The following is a 20,573-nucleotide window of genomic DNA, read 5'->3' on the forward strand; positions in this document are numbered from 1 at the left end:
CATGAGATTGGTTCTCGAACAGTATCTCAAGGAGGTCTTTACGCACGGAGAAGATAACAAGATGATAACACTGTCATCGATATGGATAAAAGGGGGGGGAGGGAAGATAACTGACCACAAGCGGTTCTCTCTTTCTCCATCCAATGTTCTTTTTTGGCAGGAATAAAATTTAAAAAAAAATGTTTACTTCATCGTTTAAGGGGTCACGGGTTCACCCCATTTTTCTTCTCATTATTGGCTACATTCTGTTGTTTGGTGGGAGTCGATTGTGCAAGAACAATCGCACAAACAAATAATATAGGGACAAATATTTGTTGGTCAGGACTAAGTAGGAAAAGAGGGAAAACAAGGTCAAATGTCCGAAGCACGTGGATCGTACACGGAACCGGCCAATGAGGCTGTGGTCTGCAGTGGGAGAGGTCAGAGGTCAACCAGGGATGACTATACTATCCCGTGAGGGTTCATTACGGAATAATCATATAACAACTCTGCAAAGGACGGGCACGGTCTGACAGAATCGTCTGGAAAATCGACTTCGGCGAATCGCTTCAGCAGAATTTTTTAGTTTTCATCGATAGGCATTTCTTAATCTTGAAAAGATAAGATATATATTTTTCTTAATCTCTCTCTCTCTCTCTCTCTCTTGTCTTGTGTGTATAATAGATTTACATTACACTATTAGCGAGAAATCTCTACAAGCATGAAGGTTTCTGTAAGAGTCAGGGGCGAATGGTTCGCCGTTCCTTGCATCGGCCGCTCGTCGGTCAAATGGCTCGGCGAAGAAGCTTTGAGGAGGTACCAGAAGCTCAAACCCAGCAGCACCCATGTCCCGGGTCGGGAAGAGATCATCTACCAGATTCGGAAGACCAAAGGAGGGGCCATACTTGATCCAGATGATGAGATCAAGATCGTTCTGGACGACAACGACTTCGTTTCTGTCGGTAAGTTTTGCTACCAGAAATCTTTCTTTTTTTTTTTCTTTTTTTTCCCGACGAACACATTTCTAATGAAATGGATTTAATAATTGCCATCATGGACCCTTTCCTCTGTAGGACTTTCGATCATCCTCAGTGATTAACATAGCAGCAGGGGCTGCGTAAGTGAGGGTGCAAGGGGTGCGGTGCACTCGGGTGAAGGGGACTATGGGGGGGGGCGGCCGCTTGGGCTTTGGTTTCACCCAAAATTGAAAAAAAAAAAATTCAATAGCGAAAATACTCATGACAACACGGTTTCGAGACATACCTGAACTCCGCCCCGCTAAAACGGATATCAAAGATTTGGGCATGTAATACCGTAAAACCTCTTTTTTGCGGGCACCAGCGGGACAAAAAAATTCGTCCGTAAAAGAAGTTGATGATTTTTAAAAAGTATTTAAAAAAAGAAGAAAAACATTTAATTTAAAAGTTATTCAGTACATGAGGCAAAACTGAATATATATACACACATATATACACCCAGAGAAATATATATATACTCACAACTTAAAAAAGAGTTCCATTTTATATAAGTTACTAGCTATAATACCCGGCGTTGCCCGGGTTTTCTTCAATGAGGCTTTTTGGATTCATGTGACATCTCCCTCTTTCTTTTACGGGCATGCAAACCGTGTCAAAGTAGACCAATATGGCGACTTCCAGCGCGACTCATGAGAGAAACAAATTTAGATTTAAAGAAACGTAGAAATGAATATTTTTTCTCCTTTTTTAAGGGCGCTAAGTATTTCGATTCCCTTCCCTCCCATGAACTTCAAGTTATCCATCTCTGCCTATTTCAGCTTCCAAAAAGGCTTAATTAAAGCTGTGGAATTTCTTCGATGTGTTTTACGGGCCCATAATTAATTTTAAAAAACCATCCTAAACTATATGAATTTATGCAGTTTAATATTAAAAGACAATACTGACACATTTTCATTTTCGAGCTTGAGAAGATATAAATAAAAAGTTGAAATCAAATAATTGCATGAATGTCCAACTCAAAAGTAGGTCCGTATAATCTCTTCGTATTTAATTTTCTGGGCTTCGTATATCTCTAAGCGAACTCAATATTTCAAAAATCGAGAATTCAATACAATTTTTAAAATTATTTATGTGACAGAAAACCCTACTAAATTTCCGCATTTCTACGCTAAAATCGGCAATTTTAACTGATTTCTATGAGGATCACCTTTTACCTGGCCCTCAAAGCGACGATTATTATGACGTCTATTCAAAAAGCCTCATTACTGAGATGTGGCAAACCATTATAAGGGCACAAACTATTATTCATATTCTGGCATTCGTTGAAGAAGTGACAAACCATTGTAAAGGCATATACACGTCTTAAACGCATTGCTAGGGAACCACGGTAACCAAAGTAAACGCTCGGGATGTGATTGTTGAGGTCCAAAAATTATTGTTGCCCGACAATTTTTTTGCCCATTTAGGGCATTTGCCCAGCTCTGACGAAATTTTAAAGTAGCTTATCATTCAAGTCGGGTCCCATTTTGTATTTATGCAAAATTTGGTGACGATCGATCTAAAATTGTAGGTTTGTATAGAGAACACACACACACAGAAAATCAATTTTATATATATAGACTTACAAGCATATTTGCTTATTTGCAGCTGTCATGGCAGTTGAAAGAAGAATTTTTCAAGCACTCCAGATATAGATTACATTTCACTTTTTTGCAAAATAGTCCGCTTTTCTCTTTCAAACGATGGAAGAGTGCTCCTTGATTTTATTCTGGCTTGAATGAAGCCTTCACGACTCTCGGTTGTTGATACAGCAAGAGATGCTTCAGAAGTTACGAGTCGTAAACACCGTTCAACTGCTTGTGTGTGACACGGAAAATTCGGTATAGATGGAAAAGCAGGTTCGGATCATTTTTAATAATAATAATGACGTGATCCTCACGTATTCCCAAGGGATCAGCATGATCCGTCCAGGGAATTTGTTAGTGTTAGTGAATATCCATGCCCGAACCGGAATTCGAACCCAGACCTGCACAGTGAGAAGTTAGTTCCCTAACCACTCGACAGCCGCCTGGCAGTCGAGTGGGTCCATTTCATGATTTTTTATAATAGGTGGGTCAGTCACTCGCACTTGATCCCATGCACATAGTTCCGAATAGTGCTTAGCAGGAAAGTTTATTTTCGGAACATGGAATGAACGAATTTCTGCTTTTTATAATCCTTCATTTCTAATTTTCATATTGAAATTATTGGTCTAATGTCATATTTGGCTTCTCTTTCGTCAATAAACCAACATCTTCCAGCACAGCATTCGCAATAATTGCAGCTGATCGATCAAACACACCAGTTCTATCACAAGCAAGAGGAACATTTGGTAATTTATTTCTCATCTGAGAGGATGATGGCAGAACTTCAAAAGCAAATGAAGTACTTGCTTCGGCACCGATTGATGGACCAGCTTCAGTACTGGTAGATAGAAATGCTAACTTCAACGGTAAACTGTGTTTTGGCTCACATAGATCACTTTCCCCAGAATCGTTGGATATAGATGAGTTTTCAGTGGTTGATGAACTAGTTTCCGCCGTTTCTTCTTGAGATGACTTCAGATGGGATACCATTTTCACATTTTCCTTTGTTCATTGTTTTTCAATTTCTTCGTTGTTACGACGTCTACTCGACCAATGGCCATCTTGCGAGTACTTCTCTGATCTTGCAAGAAATCTCGTTCTAAATGTGGGATTTTTCTCAACTTGTTACACTTAAAGTCTTCAAAATCACATTTGCATGCTGCAATGTCGAAAAATGTATGTCCATGCTTCGCACTGAAAGGATTTCACGTTCAACTTGAAAGTTTGAGAATCTTTCCTTTTTTTCATATTTTTCTGAAGATTATTGTATTTACAGTAAAAGTCTTTGAAAATTTTGCATATCCGTTGATTAGAAACCGTAGGAATTGAAGCAGTTTTCCAAATATTTTTTGTCTTCGGCACGATAATTTCAAAAATATCTGCAATAGCTGGATCTTTTCTTGATTGTTGTGCCTTCATATTGCGTTGAGTCAGCAAATAACAAAGCTTAACATCGCCAGAGGTGGGCGAGACCCGAGAATCCCACTCTTTAGGATTTCCTAAAATGTCAACAATAAAAGCTTCTGGTCATCATTTTGACTGCTATACACCCTCTCAGTTAAGGGGTAAGATTGAAGATGAATACTGAAAACAAGGGAAAAACATCGGGGGTCACTGAACGAATCAAGTGTTCAGGGAAATAGGAAAGTCACCTAAGCGGTGTCATGTTACAGAATTCCACACGTGCTTAAGACTTCAGGGGTGATGAGGAACAATTTTGGGGAAAAAAATTAGGAATGGCATTTCTTCACATAAAGGCATATTTTAAATTCTATTACGATGGCAATTTCGATATTGTTTTTTTTTTCGTTCCACCCTAATACACATATACGACAAGATGAATTCTCAAAAAGCAAATTAGACCAATACTGGAAGAGAAAATCGATAGAAATGAAATTTCAAATTGAAATTATTATTGTCATATATATCATGTTTTCATATTTCACGTAGTTCTCAAAATCTTTGGCGATTTCCTCTGTTTTCTGCGAGGTTGATTGATGTATTTTTGACTTTCAGCATAAAACCATTGCAAATAAAAATTAATAGAAACAGTCGAAATTATATTTTCTAGTCCGTTTTCTGATCAAAAGCTTCTGCTATATTTTGCAAATGTTCTTCAATTTCATTCCCATTTTCTTTATTAGTTGATACCCGAGCTTCAGAAATTCGAAGCTCTTTGGAAATTTCAGTTTGAGTTTTATTATATATTATTGTATTAAAAACTTTCAATCTGTGTCACAAACAGAAATTCTTTATGTGTGTTCTCGCGTAATTTTTTCTACTTTTAAGACATTGCATGTGAAGCCATAACATTTGTGTACAGATTTTTTTAAAGATTTATTCTTTTATTTGAAAAGTTAGCGTCCTCTATTGCAGTGTCTCTCAACCCCCGGGTCGCGACCCAGTACCGAACCTTAACACTATCCACACCGGCCGTGAGCGATTCGCAGTTTCATTTTTGTCATTAATTTCTCGTTATTGTGTGTATGACCGGGACTTTCACTTATACAAGAAAGATTGACCGGGCCGCGGGCTTCCAAAAATCGAGAACCACTGCTCTATGGGCTAATAAAATAATCAAATGTACCGAAAATAACTTTGACATTACAGGGCACCAATTCTGAATTTTTCATAAATTTTATTTTATTTTTTTAATAATTTTTATTTTATTTTTTTTATTTATTTTATCATTTTATTTCATTTTTTATTAATTTTATTAATTTTATCATTTTATTTTTTTATTAATTTTATCATTTTTTTATTTTTTTTATTAATTTTATCGTTTTATTTTATTTTTTATTAATTTTATCATTTTATTTCATTTTTTTATTAATTTTATCATTTTATTTCATTTCTGAATGTTTCAAAAAGGATTATTGTATTTGATTTCTGCAATTAAATAAAAAATATTATGTATATAGGTTTTGATGTGTATTTATACAATTGTCGTGTGAATTCCAATATTCGAGTAAAGGAAAGTTAACGGGGGGGGGGGGGACTTTAACATTCTATCAATGGGAGAAATTTTGTGTCTAGAGGATTTTTCTCAGTATCAGAGCGGGTTATCTCTCTCTCTCAGATTATCTTCTACTCTATTAAGGTATCCGTCTACGTTGAAATCGCCATTTTGGAAGAAAATATAGATTTTTATTTTATATGAAAGCCTCATATATTCTTTGTGATTCCAAAACAGGCCTTGTTTTGTTTATATGATGCCCAGAACCGAAGTTACGTCCACTTTAGTGTTGCGTTTTTACATACAAGTAATCCCTGAATAAAAACATTAAACGAGTTTAACGAAGAATGCTCTTTTTGACATTTTACTTGAGTTTGTGACATGATTTCTAAAAATCTAGTTATTTTTCTCAGTCACCTCGTTAGGCATTTTGCCTGTTGCGGCCTTGTATTTTTACTTGTGTCATTACGAAAATTTATTACTGTTTTCATTCTTTTGGAACATTTTCTATTAAAAAATGTTATTACAGTTTCTCCAGTACAATTTGAATGAAAAGTGACAAGAAAGGTAATCGGATTCCTTGAGAGGAACCGATTGCATTGAGAAAATTCGAGAGAACAGACAGGGGGTTTGTGGAACCTCAGTACCATATTACAAGAATGCACTCAATCGCAAGGAGGCAGGTGTGCTTTTTTTGGGGCCCTTACCCAATATTTTTTCCAGAACGGTCCAATTAAGGAAAGGGACAAATTCAATTTCTTTCACTTGGCCGGTCTCTGGAGGACCAGAGAGAGAGAGAGAGAGAGAGAGAGAGAGAGAGAGAAACGATTTTGAAATAAGTTTCTCAATAAAAATCGCTATGTATCTATCATCTTTATAGGCAGGGCCGTCTTAAGAGCATCATGGACTCAGGGCAAATCAATTTTTCTGAGCCCCTCCCCCTCCTCTGAGTAAAAAATACCACCGCCTACCAATTAACGTTCTTATCTCGGAATTCTTGACCAGATCTCATTAGCATGAGACCACTCTGCACTTGTTACCCGGGTCGGCGTATGAGTCAACTGGGCTCTATATAGTGACAGCAATTATGATGATGATTGGGTGCGAACATTCAGCTCACGACGCGGTGGTTTTATACAGGGGGATTCAGAAAAGATGGGGAAAAACTTTAAGAGGTGATAGTACACACCAATACAAACAATTGCCATCAAAGAATGCTAACATGAAACGCAAACGCGCTAGCGCGTTTCGAAACGGCCGCTCCGCACACGTTAAAACGGCATTCCTGTTGAAATTTATCGGGAGAAAAAGAACGCCATGCATGCATGCAAATGTAAGTGAAGCATGGGGAAGAAGCAGAAACCGTGTCCATCAGACTGGGAAGCAAGAAAGGATCCTGTTTTCGGATTGGGCAACCGCCTATGAAGAAAACGCTCACCGTATAAATTCGTGCTGTCTCTGTGGCACTTCCGTTTGCAGCTCCGTAAATAAGATACATGTCTGCTCCTTTCTGCTTTTCCAGTGTTACTAAAGTGCACCATTATCCCGTACGTTACAACTGTTAGAACGGTTGCACGCTGGAATAACTTCACAGGGCTCGTATTCGCGCGTTTCATTCAGTGACACAGATTTGCATACGGTTTCTTTTTTTCCCCAGGTTCATTGGTATGCATGACGTTTTTTTCTCTCCATAAATTTTCAACAGGAATGCCGTTTTAACGTTTGCGGAGCGGCCGTTTCGAAACGCACTTGCGTTTGTGCTTCATGTTAGACCATGTATTCATTGATGAAAATAATTGTACACCGATTGGCAATGATTACACCAATTGACAATAATTACACCAATTCACAATAGCATTGGCGTGTACTATCAACTCTTTTTTTCCCATCTTTTTTCTGAATCACCCTGTATTAGCACGTGCATTCATATCAACAAAAATTTCCGTTAGCAGAATCCGCATTCATCAGCCGAGGCAAAAATATTACAGGAAAAGGAAAAAAAAAACTTCGTTAGTCGAAAAATTCGTAAGTCGAGGTATTTATGTGACGATGGTGAAATATGGGGCAATTTGACATAGGAAAAATCTACACTTACATAGCGAAATGTCATATATAAGTCGCTTTTCCCTGGGAATTGAGTTGTTCGCATTCTGGAGTCTCGTTTGCCAAAAATTTTGGCAGGTTGCAAAATTTCACCATTCTCTTTCAGTTTACGAGGAAACAACCAGAAGCAAATTGCAAATGGGTCAAAAAAAAAACCCGAAGTATCACATTTAGGCAGAATATTGCCGTGCGAAATTTACCACCAGGAAATTTTGTAAAACTGACATAACATTTTGCAATATGAGCACAGCAATAATCCCGTTATGATTGTTTAGCTGCAGCGTGTATGCAGAAATTGTGAGTTTCAAAAAATAGATCCCAAACCGTGACCGAAGGCTGTGCATTTCATAGAACATTTAGACAGGTAGTTGCTATTGGAAACAGGTGTTATATAAGGCTGAACAATGGGAAATAGTTGCAAATGTTATTGGACAAAAGAAGGTAAGATATTTTTAGGATAATCTGAGGGTTCCTGGGCGTGCAGAATCAGCACTATTTGAGTAATCGAGCTTATATTACTGGAAGGAATGACGCCAGCAGTCTCCGCCTCTCGGCAGTGCTGAGATAATACCACACTAGTAATATCTTTATACTTGTGTAATATCTTAATATATAAACACTAGTAATATCTTAATATATAAACACTAGTAATATCTTAATATATAAACACTAGTAATATCTTAATATATAAACACTAGTAATATCTTAATATATAAACACTAATACTATCTTTAGTGTGGTGTTGGCTGGTAACGGTGTCCTAAACATGACTCGTTCCTTCATCTCATCAACCGTCCGTCATAGAGGTATGGTTTCAAAAAATGCTCAAAGTGTGCTGAAATATCACTCTGTACCAGTTTTGAGAGTGAAAATACAGTGTGTAACAAAGTAAAGAAATTTAGATTTCTATACGGTCCGCCACTGTCCTCTAACTTCCAATTAGAAAGTTGTTGCTCTGTCTCTTGAGTCCCACAAAGAAAACAAAAGCTTTCGCGATTCTAAGTGCGATATTTTCACCGAGATATTCGAATTCAAAGTTTGGAAAAGGACAGCGTAAATATGGGAAAAAAGCGTTGTCCGTTAGTTTTTTGCGGTTATTTCATACATTGTCTTCTATTTTGGAATTCGAATATCTCAGAGAATATTGCACTTTTTTGTTTTTTGTTTTCCTCAGAAGATAAAGGACAACAACTTTCTATTTGAAAGTTATAGATGACAAGGGGGCCGTATAAAAATTTTACACATTTTATTTTGTGACACACTGTGCTTTCACTTTCAAAACTGGTATAGAGGTTTAATTTCAACACATTTTAAGCATTTTCTAAATGGGAATCATATCTCTACGCTGGAGAGAGAGATGGTTGATAAGATAAATTCCGCATTGACACTTACAGAACACCCTGTATAATTTCTATGGTGAGCCCCGTAGGCCTCTTTTATTCATTTACTTATGAAATTTACTGATTTATGTATGTATATATACATACAGTGGAACCTCTCTTAACGGACACTCCCCGTAGCGGACACCTCCCTTAACGGACACTTTTCTCATCCTCGGTCTCGTGGAATAGGTCTTTAATTAATGTATTTCACTCCCCGTTAGCGGACAGTAACATCAAGCAAACTCTAATTTGTGAATTTATGTTCTTAAATCGGGAATTTATCACATTCAACGGTGATTATGTATAATACCAAGCTCATATTAGTAAATATGATAATCCGTCAATTAATTACTTGATCAACTGAACATAACTATGGTCCATGATGCTGATTCCGAATGGTAATGTTAATATTGTGTTTGCACAGGTTGATACGTGCGAAGAATGCCGGCATAACCGATAATGATTGCTATGTAAACGTATTTTTATTCTTCACACTTATTTGAAGTTAATTTCTATTGCAAAATATGCGTAGTGCACGTATAGTACATGATACGTGCACTGCTATGATACGTGCGCTACTACGGGTAAAAATAATTAATTGTTGTAATTGAAGAGAAGAAAAGTTATAAATTTTCCTATATTTTTATCAGACTTTCCAAGTTTATTTGGGAATTATGCATAATCACCGATGAAAGTGATAAATGCAGTGAAATTTAATCAAACTTGCTTTATCGAGACTATTGATGATTATGCACAGCCCGCCGGTGTGTCACTTTTACACAGAGTAAAATATATACAAACCAATTGCGACCGAAGCCAAACGTCGTATAAACGAGGTTCTACGGTATATCATACCTACCCAAAAGCGGACAAAAGTTTCGGTCCCATGGGTGTTTCGTTATCGAAAGGTTCTAGGACGGGGTCTCATAGGGTTAAAGTAAAATGTATATAAAAAAATGGAAATTCTCTGCAATTCGAAGCTTCGATGTTGAGTCATCATCACCACCACATTCTCGCTGTTGCTATAGCGCGAACCATGTCGCGTGTTATCGTTATCAGTATCTTCCGATCACCCCCCGATATATTACTCAATACTTTCTTTTCTTCTTTTTCACGAAGGGTCGATAGACCATCCGAATATTGGTTAACCCAGAAAAACAAAATTTTTTTTCTTGTACGTACGTACGTATATGAACCGAGCATTAGTGGAAAAATTGCGCTCGGATCCTCAACCTTCTCCGTCAATCGCCGATCCAGAGGGAAAACCTCACCATCATCGGCGATTGACGAAGATCCGAAGCAGAGAAAAGCGTCTTCTACTTGACCTTTTCCATTTGTGTATATATATCTTTAGCGCATTTTCTAATTTATCTGATTAATATCGAAACGAGAACGTCCGCGATAACGATTAATTTTTATCTGTTGCCGATTTTATCGGCAAGAATCCGGAAAAGAAAAACGATATATCACACACGTTTCTTCAACTACTGATTAATTGTTTATATTAATTGTTTAATAATATTTTGTTAATTGATATGATTATTGTTATTTTTTCAGTGTTGGAAACGGACAAGGAGAGTCCAGTGACTGGTCCGGCGGAGATCCATTATGTTCCGGAACAAGTGTATCCTTTTTTTTTTACGTCATTTCAATGACGTGAACTACAAATTAAGATCCCTGATGAATAAATTGGGGCTTTTTTTAGCGGATTCTTTCGTTATTTTAAATTTTCATTAGTTTGAAATGATTTCCTTCTTTTGCTACAATCGAATTTTTCATTAGTTATAAAGTTATTTTAATAAAATGCAAATGTATTTTAAAATGTAAATTTTTGTCATTTTTATCAATTGTGAAGATTTCTTTCCATTAAGTATTCAATACCGGAACTCTGAAATTTTATCTATTCTGAAATTCCGACTTTTCATTTATTCTGAAATTCCAAATTTTCATCCCTTATCGAATTCTGAATTTCCATTCATTCTTGAATTCCGAATTTCCATTCATTTTGAAATTTTGAATTTTCATCCATTCTGGAATTCTGAAGTTATGAATTTTCATCCATTCTGGTCCGACGGAGGTCCATTATATCCCATAACAAGTCTATCCCTTTTTTATTCATGTCAATGTCCAGACATAACCACAAAAACACTATAAAATGACGTGAACTACAAATTAATACCCCGATCAATGTACCTGGCCCTTTTTTTTGGCACCCTTCATTGTTTTGAATTTTCATTAGCTTTGAAATGATTTCTTTCGTTGAATACGAATTCTTATCTATTCCGAAAGATGTTTCGTTGAATACGAATTCTTATCTATTCCGAAAGATGTTTCGTTGAATACGAATTCTTATCTATTCCGAAAGATGTTTCGTTGAATACGAATTCTTATCTATTCCGAAAGATGTTTCGTTGAATACGAATTCTTATCTATTCCGAAAGATGTTTCGTTGAATACGAATTCTTATCTATTCCGAAAGATGTTTCGTTGAATACGAATTCTTATCTATTCCGAAAGAATTTATTTCGTTGAATACGAATTCTTATCTATTCCGAAAGAATTTATTTCTCTGAATACGAATTCTTATTTGTTCCGAAAGAATTTATTTCTCTGAATACGAATTCTTATCTATTCCGAAAGAATTTATTTCGTTGAATACGAATTCTTATCTATTCCGAAAGAATTTATTTCTCTGAATACGAATTCTTATCTATTCCGAAAGAATTTATTTCTCTGAATACGAATTCTTATCTATTCCGAAAGAATTTATTTCTCTGAATACGAATTCTTATCTATTCCGAAAGAATTTATTTCTCTGAATACGAATTCTTATCTATTCCGAAAGAATTTATTTCTCTGAATACGAATTCTTATCTATTCCGAAAGAATTTATTTCTCTGAATACGAATTCTTATCTATTCCGAAAGAATTTATTTCTCTGAATACGAATTCTTATCTATTCCGAAAGAATTTATTTCTCTGAATACGAATTCTTATCTATTCCGAAAGAATTTATTTCTCTGAATACGAATTCTTATCTATTCCGAAAGCATTTATTTCGTTGAATACGAATTCTTATCTATTCCGAAAGAATTTATTTCTCTGAATACGAATTTTCATTAATTCCGGAAATATTTTTTTCGCTAAAAACGATTCTTCATCAGTTCCCAAATCATTCTTTTATTAAAAAAGAATTTTCATCAATTATGAAGTTATTAATTCGGTATAATGTTACCAATAAATAGGCTTATATGTTGTTTTTTTCCAAGTTTTGTAAAATGTATTTTATCATTTTTATACAGTAATTCAGGCCTTACTGACTCACTGACTTCATCTTAATTTGTGAAAGATTCTTCCGCTCTCCCAGTTGACTTTTATAAAATATATCGTACATACCAGTGATTTCCAAATGTTGTGCAGCTCACCCTGGAGTGCGTGGTATTAATCAGGGGGTACTGCTAGGTATTTTGAGAAAACTGAAGTTCGATTGAACGAGCTAATGGGCATGTTATTCTAAAAGCCGTGTTTTCACGCGATATAGTGTGTCATCGTATGCATCAAGCAGGGACGCCGCAAAAATTTATAATCCCCAGGGGTGCTGCGAACAAAGGGGAATTTCTGGTATGCGCAACAGTTACCTTTTATGATCATGGATGTTATTGACTTTAACGATTAAAACAGTCCAGGGAAGTTCAAAATACCTTCTGAGGTAAGTCTCTTCCATGATCAATATGCACTAAATTATTAATTGATAATTTCAATCAATACACCAGTGAACAGTTAATAGAATAGTAATAACTAAATGATGATTCATTTCATTTTAATCTGGAGATTAGGTGAATGATTATTTTCTAGAAATGATCGTATCGTTAAATTCGATTTTAATGACAGGGCTAGTGATTTTTGATCTGTGATTCTCCGTTCTACTCGATAGAATTATCAGTCGATAATTATAACTAAGTTTTATTAATAATGTATTTTTGTTCTCTCTCTTAAATAGTATATGGTTCTGGATGGTTACAACTTAGGCCTGGAGGATTTGGTTCGACTTGGCAAAGGACTGTTCAAGATCAAGGTATAGATTTCCCCTTTAGATTAATTCGTTAAGGTGGATACGAAACGTCTAAAGAATATACTATCGCAGCCATTTCCCGACTTACGGACTTCTCAAGTTATCCGAAAGATTTGGTGTTCTTGGTGTGAGTTATGTATATAGATGTATATATATACACACACAGGGCGCACGCATAGTAAACAGGGAGTATGGCATTTTAGTGGCAAACCGTTGATTCTTGACAGGGCCGTAACTGGGATTTTTGCGACCTCCCCCACCCCCAAGTTTTTCTGCGTGGGCAGTGTCCTCTTCCAAGTTGCAGCCCTGATCCTGGATGTATACTTCCAATTAGAAAAAGTATCCAAATAACGTGTAGTACTGAGATATGCCATTCATGTTTTAAGGGGGTTGTATAGTTATTAAAATTAAAAAAAAATGACTTTTTGTAGTCCTTGTCTTGTCTCTCCTGATGCCTAAAAAGAATTCCACGTTTCAGAATGGAATATTTTGAAACGTGCAATTTCCAATGCGATATTTGAATTCAAAAAACGGAGGAAATTTGTGAAAAAAAAAAACCAGCTCTAAATACGGAAAAACCGTTTTACCCACATTTAACGCTGTTTTCCCCCCGTTTCAAACAGTTTCCGAATTCGAATGTGTCAGTGAATATTGCACTTGGAAACATGGATTTTTTTTTTGTTGGCATCAGCAGAGACAGGGCAACAAGTTGGCAATTCGGTTTCTGAGCACACGGAGACTGTATAAAAAGTTAATTTCTTTATTTTTTTCATGTATACGACTTCTCAAAGAAATTTTAAGTAACTGCACGGCATTTAAAAACACGGCTTTGTTTATAAGTCAACGATTACAGAGAAATCCACTGTGCAAACACACAATTTGGGACATCCTGCATCTATATGTATATCTTGGTGACATCTTTCAAAAAAGTTTCAGCCAGTCTCGGGCTAACACCACCTATATAGCAGAAGGTCTCTACGCGGAGCTGACGTCACTCCAGAAGCTATTTCACCTGCAGTCATTGAATATATCAGGCCGGCGAATGCGATATCTATCGGCAATAAATTGTAGATCCCTGGCTAATAGCCCTCGTGGGCAGAAAAATGACCGTGGCGCCACAAAAATGATCTTAATCATCAGCCAGTGCCCTGCCTCCCTCCTCTATGTGTTTCTGGTCATAAAACAGAGGATTGGTGCTGATTCGACTTACGGACGACGTTCGAAAATTATCCTGTTCCTAATTCGGGGAGTGGCTGTGTTTGAATTTTTCGCCGTTACCATAAACGCGCGTGTGAATCAATTCATTTACAGAGATGTCACCAACACTGAGGCGGTTTTGCTAGAGTTACCATCATCCCGTATGTATGAGATTCAATGTCGATACATCATGGCGGGGAATACGTTACACATTGTATACACAGCAGGGCTGAAGAAATCTATTTCCCGACATGCCCGAGGCTTGTATTGTGTCATCGAAATTTTTTCATCGATGATGATGCGAGTGGGTTCCTATACCCTACGTTGAATTCCACACACATGCTTTCTCTGGTGGCCATGATACAAATGCTATAGTAAAAATATTTTGATCTATTTTTCCTGGTCCTAATGTTTAGCAGCCCGGTGTGGCCCTCATATACTGTAGCAGGGCTCAGAGGCTGGAATAAGGGTGGCCAGATGTCCCGGATTTTAGCTTTGAAACTTCAGTCCCGAAAAGGATTTCGGGATGCCTATTTGCCCCGATTTTTCTTTGCGAAATGAAAGATCGAATCAAACAGAGAAATTTTCAAATATAGTCCTTGCCGCTTAATCGGATAATGAATTAACGGATACCCCCTCTTTAAACGGATCCTTCGGAACCAAAATTTCTCCCATAGAGGCAATATTAAAAGGTAGAATAGCAATTAAATTGTGGAAAGCCAGGCAAAACTTTTTTTGAGGCTAGACGTGTAATGACTTGACAAAATTTCATTTCTCTAACACATACATACCGAAAGAATATTGTTCCGGATAATTTTTCACAAGTTCTTGAAGTAAGCAGAGGAGGGAAACACTATGCAAAACGTTACAAATTTATTCACAGAACAGCAATTTTTACATGTATTTACACAAGCAGAGATAGATAGATACACGCTAACCAGATCAGTTATTCTCTTAGTGAGCTCAAGTCCAATAATCTCTTCTCCGCGTCGTTTTTATAGACTCGTCGAACCTTCGAGTGACAGTTTCCTGAGTTCTATTTCGTGGTACAGAGTTGGTGGCGCCACTTTCTTGGGGGATGAAATCTTCTAGAACATTCTCCACCAATCGGACGATGGTGCGAAAAAAAACGAAACTAGACCAGTTGCCGTCATACAACTGTGGTACTTTTTGAGGGGTGCTTAAAAAATCTAATTATGGTCAAAGCCCGCTGTGTTAACGAGGCTCGAGAATTGAACTTACTATTAGAGTAAGAGAGGAATTCACCAGACCAGAATTGAACTTTAAGCCGATTCTCAGCCCGCGAGGGCCAACTGCCGGCATAAAAACTGGCCAAGAAGGCCTGTGAAGAAGAAAATGTGTACATGTTTGTAGATAGATATGTGTTTGCATGAATGTGTAGTGTATGTAAAAAGAACTGGTCAAATTGGTGAAAAGTCATGATCTGGCTATAAGCAGGCAAATGTCATCACAGTTCACAGAAGCAGGCAAATGTCATCACAGTTCACAGAAGCAGGCAAATGTCATCACAGTTCACAGAAGCAGGCAAATGTCACCACAGTTCACAGAAGCAGGCAAATGTCATCACAGAAGCAGGCAAATGTCATCACAGTTCACAGAAGCAGGCAAATGTCATCACAGTTCACAGAAGCAGGTCACACAATCTGCAGCTAGCAACATATATTCGAAGTGGAATGGGGGAAAAAACATCACATGGGAGTCGTTACGCAAAAACCCCAGCTGTAACATCAAAAATGCAATACAGGTAATAAAGTTCTGTTTCAACTCAGTGCATCAGAAATTAATGGGGATTTACTATTGACAAAAAAAAGAGTATTCTCGCTCTTTTTTTTTACACCTTTTTCATATGTACATCATATATAGGTCAAAGTTCAATTGGGAAATATATGTGTATATACAAAATTCAATAATGAGAAGATACAAATCGAATAGATGCGAATAAATGTCAAAAGTGGATAGATACATAGTATGCAAGTATATACAATTGAATGAGAGAATTTATGTATTAAAATAGTATGTATACAATGAGATTTGTAGAAGAAAGCATCTTTACAAATTCTTCCATGTAAGGCGCCCAATTTAAGAGAGAATTCACAATTATTAGCTAAATTGAATATACACTGCCACTACAAATATATATTAACTTTTATATACATATTACGTTATTTTAAATAAAACATTTGAAAATTAACACAAATATATAGTCAGTTAAGACATAAAAAAACTTAGATATAATGGCCTCAACGTGTCTAAGCTGTCTTCAATACGTACATTTAATTACTTTGTCTTAGTTTTGTTCTCTGTACAGTCAATAGAGAGCGCTGACATTTTCAATAAAAGTAAAAATCTCACAAAAAAACTCTGCGCAAATGCCATTAACAACATGAAATACCATAAAATTTTAGAAAAAAATGTTTGCGAAGGAAAGGATTTCTGTTTATACAACTAAAAAAAGTTTTAGATTCAAAAAAAAAAAAAAAATTCCCACCTTCACGGTGTACGCCCTTCAATCCCGAATTCCTTAGGGCTGTCCTTTTAATACATCAAATGCATAGCATCACCATTGAATCTGGAAATTATTTCTCAGTTCTAAATTCAGCAGTACAGATTTCAGTGGCCAGAGATCTTTTAACATTTCTTTTGAATTTAGACACATCGACTGCTCAATAATTACACACGTTACTCCTTCGCAGAAACTAATGCGGAAAAGTGTTTTCAGTTTTTGATCAATTATTATGGAGTTGTAACTCTTTAAAATTTGACAAATGACCGTGGTGTGACAAAAACGATCAGTTGATACTGTCAAATTTGAATCCTACCGAATTCCCCGAACGTGTACCAAACGTACAACTTGGCATTTTTGAGAGCAAATGCTTTAACCCTGAGAGTAATCAAGAAAGCTAAAGCTGCCCAAACCAGTTCCGTTTCCTTGTACATTCCCTCAAAAAATTTGACTTGGCAATGAAGGAAAGAAAATTACATTATTTTCCCAAAAAAGTGTTGATTTTGGGAAAACAATTTTTCCTAATAGATCCCTCGTTTCGTTAACGCTTTATAAATCTGGTGATAAATTTGCTAATATAGTGGAGGCGAAGGTATCACGTAATAACAAGGTTAACATCACTCTACACGAAGAAGAAAAAGTGCCAATCGTGAGAGAAAATAACTGATCTTGGCTTCTAAGGGGATAGAATATTTACAGTCCATTTTGAAAAAGTCTGCACCCCTCTGCTGAAGAACAATTTTACTTTTGTTAGTTGTTTGGCGCGTAACTGACCGTTACAAAAATGACACGTCACAAAAATTCAAAACGTTACAACTCATTAAATATTCGGCTGATCCTAAAACGGAGTAAACACTCTCCCATGTTAGTTTTTCCACAAGGAATCACGTTAGTAAATATTGGGCGGTCGATAGTATCCACCTTGTATATAAAAGTATTTTCGAAAAATCGGTTTGGAGGGCCTATGGGTTGAAGACCCCTGGGCTAGAGCAATTGTTACTTCACTGCGATGCTTATTTAAGGAATTTCATTTCTCTAGCTCAGTGCTGATGCAAAGGCCAGAATCAATAACTCCCGTGATCTATTGGAGAGGATTTTGAAAGAGAATAAAGGTGAGTGAGATTTCCGCACGGCTCTAATAACGGAAATCGGTAGAACCGTGTATAAATTGAATAGGTGACGAGAGTGCCTTATGATAAAATAAACGTTTAATTCACGAAATATTGCTCCATTTATTTCACACAGTTAATTCTTTTAACGCTGTTTATTTTCGCACTTCATTATTTTTTCAAGAAATTATTTTCGTAACTTTAATTCACTGATTTATAACCATAATTCCAGTGGCGTATGGAGTGAACACGGGATTTGGAAAATTCGCCAATACTGTGATAAGTGACGATAAAATCATGTAAGAAAAATTTCCTTTACATAATACGCACATTTTAATGCATCGAAATGAATGCAATGCATTGTATTTCTGCTAATATATATATTTTTTCAACCTACAGAGAATTACAAGTGAATTTGGTCCGTTCCCATGCAGCAGGTATGTATACATTATGAATTAAATTTCAATGTACATAGTAGATTACGGTGAGCCGGGGGATTACTGGGGTTCTTCCTACCGGAGCTCTTCTACGGTTCCGCGGCTGCAAAAAGTTTCCATGAAATCCCATAAAAATATGTACAGACTGTTCCAGAACTCTACCACTGAAATGAAAATTCCGATAGAGAACACGTAGAAGCAAACTATTTCTCCAATGGAACTCAGCGTCGCAACCCACCTATTCGGAGGATATATAAGGGCACTTCCACTTCAGATGTCACCAAATTATTTCAACTTCGCACACATCATGAGGCGTGACAGGGAAGTTTTATATGGTTCGAGAAAGGAGGAAAAAATTTCTTTCTTCCTGACACAGGCAATTACGAGGGGGGGGGAAGGGAAATCTGTTCTTTCTTTCTCTCTCTGTAAGCAATACGTGTATGAGTGAAAGATAGTTCCCTCTCACAGTTACTTAAGGATCTTTTCTTCGTCACTTTCTGGCGACATTGGCGACGCAGCATATTAACAAGCGCGGACCAAAAAAGTCATTTGTGACCCCAGATTCTATTGAAACAATTGTTGGTCTGGACGTGTACCATCAACACTAAAATTTTGTCGCAAAGTTCTGGGCCACCTTGTTTATTAGTATAACGATGAAAAGTCCGGTAACCAATCCACGCAAAATTAAAAATGTTGGAAACCTCAATCATGAACACGCCTACACGTATCTACGGTAAACTTTTCCCAGACTTGCAATATTTTTTGGTTATCATTTTTGAAGGAGTTGGACAGCCATTGACACCAGAGAAGACGAGGATGCTGATGGCCCTGAGAATCAACGTCCTCGCCAAAGGTTACAGTGGCATCTCTTTGGACACCCTGATGCATGTGGTGAACGCTTTCAATGGTGAGTTCTTGAATTTATTCACACTTCGAATGTACCACCTCCTAGTCTTCAATGAGAATCCTATCCTTAGGTCAGGACGGAAAAGAGACGTTTTTAATTGCCTTACGAAACGATTCTAACTTCGAACCACTCTCTAAGAATGAGAAATATTGATATAATTTCTCCCCACCCCCTACTCCCGATTTGGCGACTAACGTTTTTTTCACATCACCAAACTTATGGAAGTTTCAAATTCAAGAGATAAATAGGTCAATTCCCAATTTTTGGTTTACATTCATCTCGCCGTTTTCAAATACGCGAAAACAATGACATGTCGCCAACATCATCCTCCCTGGCGCGTTTTACCGAATGTAATGCTCCATCTGACAACTATAAATTCTAACGGACGTTGGAAGGTTCACTACAGAGTTTCCCAAATTTTTTTGTCCCATCACCCCCCAACGCAATCCAACCCATAGGATCCTATGTTATAAACGTAGCTTCTATCGCCCCCCCGGAACATTCCATCGCCCCCAGGGGGCGTTAACGCCCATGTTGGGAGAATCACTGGTTTACTTCATTCAAGTTTTTTTTTCTTTTTGCAGCTTCTTGTTTACCCTGGGTACCCGAGAAAGGTACAGTAGGCGCGAGTGGAGATTTAGCGCCACTCGCTCATCTTGCACTCGGCATGATTGGCGAAGGAAAAATGTGGAGCCCGGAATCTGGTTGGGGGGAAGCCAAATACGTGAGTTTTTTTTTTAGAAGGAAAATGCTGATTCGTCATTTACGTATGAATATGAGAAATATAATCACGATCCATGTATTTCGTACAATTAAAATGATTTTTTTTTTATTTCTATTGATTCTAAGGTTTTGGAAAGCCATAATCTGAAACCAGTCTGTCTCGAAGCCAAAGAGGTGAGATTATTTTAAGCTATTCATTAAGCACTAGCTGTTACCCGCTTGGATTTGGTAATCTGAAAATTGCTTAGTGATGATTCCTTCCTATAACATTTGAATCCCTCATGACTCAAGCTATTATAACGTGACGAAAAACTCTTTTCGGATAGTCGCATCCAAGGAGCGGCAAAAGAATTATTAGCCTCAGGCGGCGAAATTTCCAGGACCGGCCCTGATCCAATTGCTTGACCCACTAATCGAATGTCTCCGTGCGTCCGATACGGACGAATCTGTAGTGTGTGAAAGGAGCCTTATCGGAAACCTAAAGAGGACCATGACGGAAACCATGACGAGTTACCATGATGATTATTAATAACATCCCGGGACCTCAAAATGAAATAATATCCCTTTTCGCTGACGATTGTG

The 20,573-nt window shown here is 37.0% G+C and overlaps 1 protein-coding gene across 1 annotated transcript in view; it reads left to right on the forward strand.

The window, feature by feature from the left end:
* The first annotated feature begins 230 nt into the window (after window positions 1-230).
* LOC149079592 (histidine ammonia-lyase-like) overlaps window positions 231-20,573 on the forward strand; it is a 52,840-nt gene continuing 32,497 nt past the window's right edge. The window contains exons 1-10 of the mRNA XM_089240197.1: window positions 231-941; window positions 10,580-10,646; window positions 12,704-12,731; window positions 13,023-13,097; window positions 17,855-17,927; window positions 18,157-18,223; window positions 18,324-18,361; window positions 19,143-19,268; window positions 19,853-19,992; window positions 20,118-20,165. Coding sequence (XP_089096323.1) covers window positions 701-941; window positions 10,580-10,646; window positions 12,704-12,731; window positions 13,023-13,097; window positions 17,855-17,927; window positions 18,157-18,223; window positions 18,324-18,361; window positions 19,143-19,268; window positions 19,853-19,992; window positions 20,118-20,165 — 903 coding nt within the window. The 5' untranslated portion in view covers window positions 231-700. The remainder of the gene's footprint in view (window positions 942-10,579; window positions 10,647-12,703; window positions 12,732-13,022; window positions 13,098-17,854; window positions 17,928-18,156; window positions 18,224-18,323; window positions 18,362-19,142; window positions 19,269-19,852; window positions 19,993-20,117; window positions 20,166-20,573) is intronic.

Source organism: Pholcus phalangioides, unplaced genomic scaffold (assembly GCF_987345545.1).
Source record: "Pholcus phalangioides strain wild (caught in Gottingen) unplaced genomic scaffold, Ppha-v1.0 ptg000012l_1, whole genome shotgun sequence".
Lineage (NCBI taxonomy): Eukaryota > Metazoa > Arthropoda > Arachnida > Araneae > Pholcidae > Pholcus > Pholcus phalangioides.